Source organism: Branchiostoma floridae, chromosome 17, assembly GCF_000003815.2.
Source record: "Branchiostoma floridae strain S238N-H82 chromosome 17, Bfl_VNyyK, whole genome shotgun sequence".
In the NCBI taxonomy this organism is placed as follows: domain Eukaryota; kingdom Metazoa; phylum Chordata; class Leptocardii; order Amphioxiformes; family Branchiostomatidae; genus Branchiostoma; species Branchiostoma floridae.
This window is the reverse complement of record NC_049995.1, coordinates 17,543,461-17,552,402: the sequence shown is the minus strand read 5'-3', so window position 1 is coordinate 17,552,402 and position 8,942 is coordinate 17,543,461. Positions and strand designations below refer to the sequence as shown.

General features: G+C 40.1%; 1 protein-coding gene across 1 annotated transcript; it reads right to left on the bottom strand.

Moving 5' to 3' along the window:
• Positions 1 to 4,597: 4,597 nt before the first annotated feature.
• Positions 4,598 to 7,418, bottom strand: LOC118404425 (glutamic acid-rich protein-like). Its single transcript, XM_035803497.1, has 6 exons — positions 6,965 to 7,418; positions 6,465 to 6,610; positions 6,103 to 6,175; positions 5,631 to 5,705; positions 4,871 to 5,158; positions 4,598 to 4,620 (listed from the first exon to the last, which is right to left on the bottom strand). The coding sequence occupies exons 1-6, from the start codon at positions 7,251 to 7,253 to the stop codon at positions 4,598 to 4,600; spliced, it is 894 nt and encodes a 297-aa protein (XP_035659390.1). The 5' UTR covers positions 7,254 to 7,418.
• Between the last annotated feature and the right edge of the window lie 1,524 nt (positions 7,419 to 8,942).

Below are 8,942 nucleotides of genomic sequence, written 5' to 3'. Positions count from 1 at the left end.
TACGCCTGTTATGATAACAGCAAAACATTCAGCGCTTAATCATAGCATAGAACCTTGGGCTAAGTATGAAGTCATAAAAAATCAACTTAATCTAGTTTTCAGGCTGTTTGTTTGCATATATAGTGGTAGAGGTCCTGGCAAAACTTGCCGTACACTGGATGTGTCAATTAAGATTTTTGCTTCCCATTTGAATGAGGCAAGGCCATCATTATATTTACCCTCACTTAAGAGAAACATGTTGTTTTTGCTCTGCTACTCCAAGCAAACAAGGTCAATGACATGAACCAGACGGCTGTCACCATGGTTACTGGTAAAGAAGCAGACACCCTGTGGTGTTGGGTTACATTATGTACATGACAAGAACAGAGCTGGAGGGTTGGTCATGTAAGCATGTAACGGAGGGGGCCCTGAATTCGCCACTTTTTTCAATAAATCATCGTTTTCAAACGGAAGTTTAATGACCCCCTCTATGATTAGTGAATATATCGGCATATCTTATGTCTGACTTTTTTTGCACGCGTTACCATGGTGATTGATCGAACGTAGAGGTCAAGGGTCAACCAGCAACTTTCCGACGTAATATGGGGAGTATGTTCTAAGGGTGTACCCTGAGTTCGCCACTTTTACAATTGGTCAGAAATCGTTAAAAAGATCCATCGAAAATGTTTTTGAGGCATTAAATTCTATTCTATGACTTACCACTTTCCTGTTACGGGGTAGTAAATCAATATTTTGCGGTGCATCTGAATGAAACACGCAAGTTATGTAGACACGTTGAAGTCCGTTTTCTAGTAGTTCTACGACCACGTGTTGGTAACGTTCTCCGCAGAACGCGGTCACTCGGGGTCAGCCAAGATCATCGCATCTGGAGAAGCATTTGCAAACTTTCGTAATCTTCATGTTGTGCGATAGACGTTTGCACAACATTTGTTGATAAATAGGATAATATATAAGTTTGAAGAGCCTTTGGATTGAAGTCGTTGTGCAATTTGAAAGAAACAACATGCGCTGCACGTCCGCGGAGAACCGAGCTGGCACGTTCCATACCATCATAAGGCGGCCACGTTTACTGCACTTTCTCAACGGATACAAATTCATCAAAGGGACAAACTATCATTTCTTTTCTTTCCAGTTAAATGTCGATGTTATAGATTACCTTATTATCCGAGTCCGAAGAGTGCGACTATATAACTTTAGATATAGTTTTCACGGAGATCGGCCTGGCAGAAAACCAACAAAACAAGCGAAATGCAGGCGATCGTCTCCTACGATACAATTTTGCAAAGCAAAGGCTATTTTCATATAGTTTAATATCACGCAAGACCTGACAAAGTTACGTAATAAGTTTGAGTCCCGGTGTTTTAACGTAAAATACGGCGTTACAGTCAACAGAAACGTAACACAAAGTCACAAGTCACAACTCCAGCTTTAGTCGCCGCGTCGCTGTCAGACGATCTCTTTGGTGCGAAATTGGAAGCGATATTCCCACGCTTGGACGCGGTCATGTTTCCAGAAAAATCCTCGGCGAAACCGATGTTTCCGCGTCAGATAGATGTTTCTACAAAACATGTGGAAGTACAGTATAATATATATTTTGTAGAAGCACCGCTGTTAGAAAGTCCGCTGTTCGCACGCGGCACCTGAAACTCAAGCCAACTCCCGCGTTTGATTGATAGCCGGCAGCCTTTGATGCAGTCGCAAAGTCGGCGGAAGGCGTCACCAAGTTTACTAGTTCTGGCAACATGGAAGCCGACAGGCTGTTGGCGGTGCCACAAATTTGCTGTGCTGAAAAGGCCTCCACTAAATCGTATTTTGTTACCGAAGCACGTGAACTGAGGATAGAGGAAAACTCTATTTTCTTTCCAACAAAGCCATGCTTGTGAAAGCTGAAACATTTTGTTTTGTTCCAAGGGTGTGTCAGGTTACACAACAAAGGGTCGGCGATCAAAAATAGGGGGGTGCCTGGTACACATTTCTTGGAACAGCCTGCAAAAGCTACGTGTCAGCGAGATGGGGATTGGTTTGATGATATCGTGTTTCTGCCGGGGATGGGCGGAGCCTTAGTTTTCGCGCTGCCGGTAGGGTGCGCTTTGAACAGTCAACCAGTCGGCGTAAAGTAAAGGTTTGTTCTTCAGACGGCGGCTTCATTCTGCAGCCATTACGTAAGCGCAGGCAATAATTTTTGCTCGTTTTTTTTTATAGGCTCACCGTGCGACTGTGATTTCTAACATAGTCACATTCGTAAAATTTCAGTCACAATGCCGACGGACGTTAGATATGATATATTTTCTTCCAGACATGGAAGATGAAATGAAAGGGTTGTTGTTTTCAGCGTCCTTCAAATGGATGTACAACATGGCTTCGTGGTTGCTTCTACTCGTTGTTGACGATGTAAACTTGCTTTCAAAAAGCTTTTATCTAGTCGACGACTTGACTTGGAAGTTCATTTGCAGGAAATATAAGGAGATCCTTCCTGCTTTAAGTCTTCATTTCTCAATTTGGCGCTTTCGAACAGGTCGAAAATGAGAGGTGTTCGATGTTGAGTTTAGCGTTCGAATTGAAAAAAAAAGCCGGTCAAATTCATGAAAACAAATGATTAAAGAAAGCAGAAGACGACATATTCAAGTACTCATCTTTATTCCACAGGTTAGGAAGATATTTTAGATGCTCCTTGACTTGTTCTTTAGTGTACAGCACCATTTTTGGAATGAAAAATAGTCGGTCATTGGTAGACAGTCGTCGTCGCCAGGCACCCGCCCAGACGCGCGCTCCGTGCCGCACGTCCCACTTTCCATTTTCTTCTCCATGGATCGTCAATTTTGTAGATATGCAGAAGCTTGTGTATGCATATTGTATTTTGGTGTTCCATGTTAATATTAACCACAAAAGTAATATCAGAATCTTTCCTGTTCAGTGTAGAAAATTAAAAAAAGGTAAAGTGGCGAATTTGCGGTACAGTGGCGAATTCGGGGCCCCATCCGTTACATGTATACTTGCTGGCCATTGTTACACTAAGTCTTCTAGTATTACTTTTATTTATCACATTAAAACATTTGACATGACTGTCATACTTGCATTCATTTCTTACTAAAAGGTTTCCTTACCATCTTCACAATGTACTCCTGGTGGTTGACAGCAAACACGACAGCTCCCAGCCTCAGCAGCAGAGTGTGCTCCTCCCTACCTCCTCTCAGGAGTTTGCCCACTGCATGGAACAGGCAGTCTCCATCTGCAGTGGTTTTTATTGCCATACGCTTCTCTGGCATACCAGCATAACTGAAAAAGAAACGTAAACGATTTTAAGTTCTCACTACACATGTACATACACACTGGTGCTATGTCCAATTCTGTTGGTAAGGCAAGTGTTCATTTTCTATGACAAATTAAAAAAAAACTTCTAAAATCATACATGTATGTGCAAAAATAGATAACTTCTACTAAAAATATGACAATGAAATTAAAAGAATTATAGCAATTACAAGTATGTAAACTAATTTTACACAGGTCTATGGGTAAATATTTACAGTAGTGGTTTTGTGGTGTTAAATCAAAAGTAAATTAATGTACATTTCTGGTAACAATATGAATTCATATTTGATGACATGATCTGAAGTACATGTACATGTATTTGCTGTGACACTGATAAAAGACAATGGATGCCATCTGAAATGCCTGTCACCATTTCCAAAAAAAAACATATCCAGTTGCTTGAACTTGACATGTATACTATGGGCTCACCTCTCCACCAAACCTAACTCTGTTGCCTTGGCTGCAGTCAGCATTTCAACCCCTGGTAACTGCAGCTTAGGTTCGATGGCACCACAGCAGACCTGCACACTCTTCCAGTCTTGTGCAGTCTGTAGACAACCAAGGAGGTCTCTGGCAGTTTCTTCATCCAGTGGAGTGGTTACCTGTTAAAAAACAAGATTAGCAGTTCTGACATGGACACATCAGGTACATTATTCAAGTAATAGTCAGTTAACAAGGGTGTGATCATTTTCCTAATAGTAGTTATTATATGATAATAACTGATCTACATAATGGAATGTAGAGGTTCAGGGTTCAATCCCCTAGGAGGTTCCGATTCTGCACTCTTAGAAAGCAGATACCAAGTTTGAGGAGAGCCACTTTTCACTGATTGAAATGATCATGAGTAGCGAGTTTTTTTGGGCCAATTTCTACTATTTTCCAGCAACATGTGGAGCCTGGTATAGGCTATATGGTTGGACAACTGTCAACAGTTACTGTGACAACATACAGTTTATCTTGTAGCACTTTTACCTACCGCTGACAAAATGTCTTTAACATGCTGTAATGGATCCTCATCTGTTTGGCCTGTAATGCAGAAAAGGGTATAAAACAAAATCTGAACCAGTCACTGACAGTTAGATTTACTTGTAAGAGTAGCATAGACTACTGGTTGTACTTTTGCTGAACCAGACGTTTCATTTCAGGTAGTTAGTAAATACCAGGACAAAAAAGTCAAGAAATACCATTTTGGCATGTAATATCTCATTTTAAATCTATAAGATCATCTGGATGTAACAAAATGTCTCATGCAAAGTTGAATAGATTTTTATGCAATGCACATTAAACTTCATTCGTCTGAGAACCTTAGGCCTACAATAATAAAAAAAAAATCAACGATAAATCTAAGAAATCTATTGAAAGAATGCTGTAATCGCCAAGGTACATGTATGCACACTGTATGATACAGAATGATGTATGACTGGTGTTTGAAGGCCACAATCATATATGACATTTAAGAAAGACTAATTAAGGTCTTCTCAATAATATTTTGAACACCTGGTAAATGCCAGGATACACAATGTTAGGATACCCCGCAGAAGTATGACACAGTTGCCGTCACCTTGTTCTTTGGTGTCATCTTCTTCCATGGTGCCATTTTCTTCCTTGGTGTCAACTTCATCCTTTGTGTGATCTTCTTTCTTGGCTTCACCCTGTGCCTTAGTGTCATCTTGTTCCTTGGTGTCATCTTCCTTCTTGGTTTTCCCTTGTCCTTTGGTGTCATTGTCATCCTTGGTGTCATCTTCTTCCTTGGTGTCATCTTCTTCCTTGGTGTCATTGAAGCTTGTGGAGTCCTTTTTGTTGTCTAGCTTTGTTTTCTCTGCGAGTAGACTATTAAACTCAACAGAGCCTGTAACAGAACAAATGAAATTTTAAAGCAGTGTCTACAATGCAAGTATGAAGGTTAGACATCCAGGTAAACAATATCTAAAAACGATCAATCTCTACAACAGTCCTGGATAAGATTCTGAAATTATTTCTAAACGTTTGGAGTGACACCAATTGCTCTTCTTCTGTCACTTAAAATGTCCAGAAAGAGGAGGGTATGATTGTGAAGACATTCAGTGGAAAATTCCCCAATGACACATTCTGAATTGCTGTTTACAACAATATTTCAAAATTGCATGAATATCACCTTCAACTAAATTTTGTTAAATTACATGACTATATTGAGGGAATAAGAGACAATGTCAAAATAGAGGAAAGAAGAAAACGAGGAAAGAATAGATGATATTTGCTAACATCATGCACATATTCTGAAGAAGATTTGTCATTACAGATTTGTAATTATTTGCATGCATGGGTCAGAAAATATTACTCACTGCTTGGTTGCTCTGATGTAAACCTTGGCTCAGTTGATGAAGGTTCCATTCTTGTGCCCTTGTTGGACTTTGCTCCTTTGCAACAGAACAAGACAGCGTCACATTCAACAAAAGAACTTTAAGAAGATTTAGTAAAATAAGTTGAACATAGTTGACTAACATTCTTTTTTTTTCCTAAGTGGCAGTAAAACATCACACACAATCATGAAGCATATTGGGTGGATGCTTTTTGCAAGTTTTAAAAAGAAGCATACTATGACAGTTCATCACAGCATATCACACCAGTAAAATTTCCTCTAACAAAATTCGAATTTCTTTTCCTTAGCTGCTTTTTGAAAATGATTGGTGACCTACATGTATAAGGCATACATTCAAACTATTCAAAACATACCAATTTGACATATCCTAACCAGAGTGCAGTTGTTGATTAGGAAGAAAAGATGTGTGCATAAAATTACAAATTAAAACATACCAACAAACACAGCCTTCAGCAGGGCATCCCTCGTTGCCTTCGGCCCCTCCTTGCCTATCCACAGACGCAAAAGCTAAGGATAAAAAAAGATCATTTATTTTTTTACATAGCAACTGTCATAGAGTACAAAAAATAACAGATTAGAGAAACACAACTGATGAGATACAAGTCCAAAAACAACATACTTTTATCATGTACATTAAATGGTGTATTCCATGTCATATTTCACTGAAATAGACTGAGACTGTCTTTATTTAAATCAATGTCATGCTTTCAAATAAAAACCATCACATGTGGCTTAGTCAATTGGTCATTTGCCTAAGAAAAATGCTAGGGCCTCGGATTATCAAAACACAACTTACCTCTTCTCTCTGTTTTTCCTTTATGAACTGTCTTGAAAGACCATCAACCACCTCTTGGGGGATCTTCAGCTTTTTTGCAAGGTCTTCAACAGACATCGAGTCTCCTTCCACTAGTGTCTTGGCCTCTTCTACTGTTAATGAACTACCTGGTATAACGATATAAAGAAATATAACATGATGTAAGACCACCAGATTGAAAAAAAAATGGTGTAACTTCAGAAAAAATGGTGTAACTTCAGAATGTATTGAAGACCTGAATATCTGTAGGGTTCATAGTGTACTTCATTTATTCTAATAGATCTCTTTAAATTCAGTCTTTGGGCACCTGGCAAAATAATGAGTTAACTGTACTAAGTGATGCTTGAACACTAATAAGAATGAAGGACTTTTTTTACACCTCACACTTTATAGCAACCTATAGCTAGTTACATACAAATTGACTATCAACACATATACGAGAAAATATCAGCTAAAATATCGTAAAATATCAGCTAGCTCACCTGGTCTTTCCAGCCGCTTGAACAACTCCCTCCAATCAAAAGTTCTCAGGTTCTGTCGATCATAACGCAGAGGCACAGCATCAGTCAGGTAGACTTTCACCGACGCAACTAAATTCTCCATATCTCCATCATTGAAACTGATCAGAATCTGATTTCTTTCAGTTGTTTCATCCCCTCTTAATTTGTTAGCAAGAAATTTGTTAAATCTGTATTTAGCCATTTGGCTTGTTATCGGTAGGAAGTAAATGCCATGCCGGCAGTTCTGTACACTGTAGGCGTAAGTGTCCATGATGCTCTCAAATCCATCTCTATTGAGGTCGTACACCTCAAATTCACTTTCTTCTAGTTTCCCACGAATTGTGAAGAGATCTTTCTCGTTTTCACTTTCATCAGGATAATACTCCTTATCATAGTACAAGGCAACCCTGTGTTCAAAGGATTTCTCCTGACCACCTGCAGGAAAAAATGGAACACAAAGTTAAACCTGGGTCCAGTAAGACTATATTATGCATGTGGCGAAGATTCAAGACAACATCATGGACAAGTTTCATCTTTCCATCAGTATCAACTGACTTCAACTCTCAGGATTCTGCCAGCTCCCTACAACGGCCACATAAGACAGTATCATTAACTTAAAGGCTTTCTCAAGAACACCTGGATTTTCCAAAAATAGTTTCATCAGGTGAGTAGAATATAGGAGAATTCTTTTTACACAACCAGCAGTTACTTACATTGCTAATATGTTTCAATGTCTCTCAGACACCTACATCAGCTCCAGCTATAGCGGTGAGAAGCAGAACTCCAGTTAGAAGCCCTGACGAAGGTGTCTGAGAGACATCGAAATCTAGGCAATGTAAGTACCTACTGGTTGTGTAAAAAGAATTCTCCTATATCCAACACCTGGATATCTGAAGTGAGCGTACCTTGAGCCTACTGATGCTGAATAAGTACATGTAGATCTCTGAATATTGAATTCACTGCTATTTAAATGCAGTGGAATCATGGAAGTTGACAGCATCAATTGTAATACAGTAAATGTCATCAATAGCAACATCCAAGGACAGTTTTATCGAGTCTGTATGTCACTAAATAAAGAGACTCAATTTACACTAAACATGTTCTCAGTTAAAAACAGAAATTCTATCACACGATGTGTGGAGATTCCACACGATGTGTGGAAACCTGCACACATCGTGTGGAAACCCCACACATCGTGTGGAAACTCCACACATCGTGTGGAAACTGCAATCTGTCCTATGGCGATTGATGAGCAGCGCGTGACGCTTGTCCGTGTAAACAGCCTCCGTGACGCACGGCGGCATCACGTGTCACGTGTTGCCTCCAGGGTTGGGCGTACGGCAGACATTGGGCAGTTTGCGGCATCACTGAATGTGCCGATGTCGTAGACAGCCCACTTTCGCTTTGCAGTAGGTCAGGGGTCATATGCAAATGCCTGAGACCTTTCCCACCCTTGATTCAACCCACGCCACACTCGTCTGGTCACCAGGGTTCACGGCTGTGCGCTGCAGTGTGATGTGTTGTGGTGTGCCATGAGAGTCGCAGTGGGTTTGTGTGAACCGAAAACTATCCTAGGCTACTGTCCTAGGGGAATCATCATATGTCGCGCAAATTCCCTCCTATGAACCGGTCGTAGTATGTTCTACCTTCGGTCTTATGTATGTTCTAGGTATATTCCATCAAAAGTGTGCAGTATTTAACTAAACTACTATAGCGCCCACCATCTCTGTTCAGGGATGGTTGTAAAGCTCTGATGTAGATGGCTTCTTTGATCTCTCTAGCAAAAAAGTTTGGCTCTATGTCCAAGATTTTAACTTTGTCCAGTGAAACCGAATGACCCGGTGATTCTATGTGAATATGTTGGGAAAGTTCTGAGGTTGTTGAACTCGGGCGTCTGTGCTCAGGGAACCTGAACCCTATGATCCAATGCGTATTGCGTCACGTGTTCAATCTGCATAAC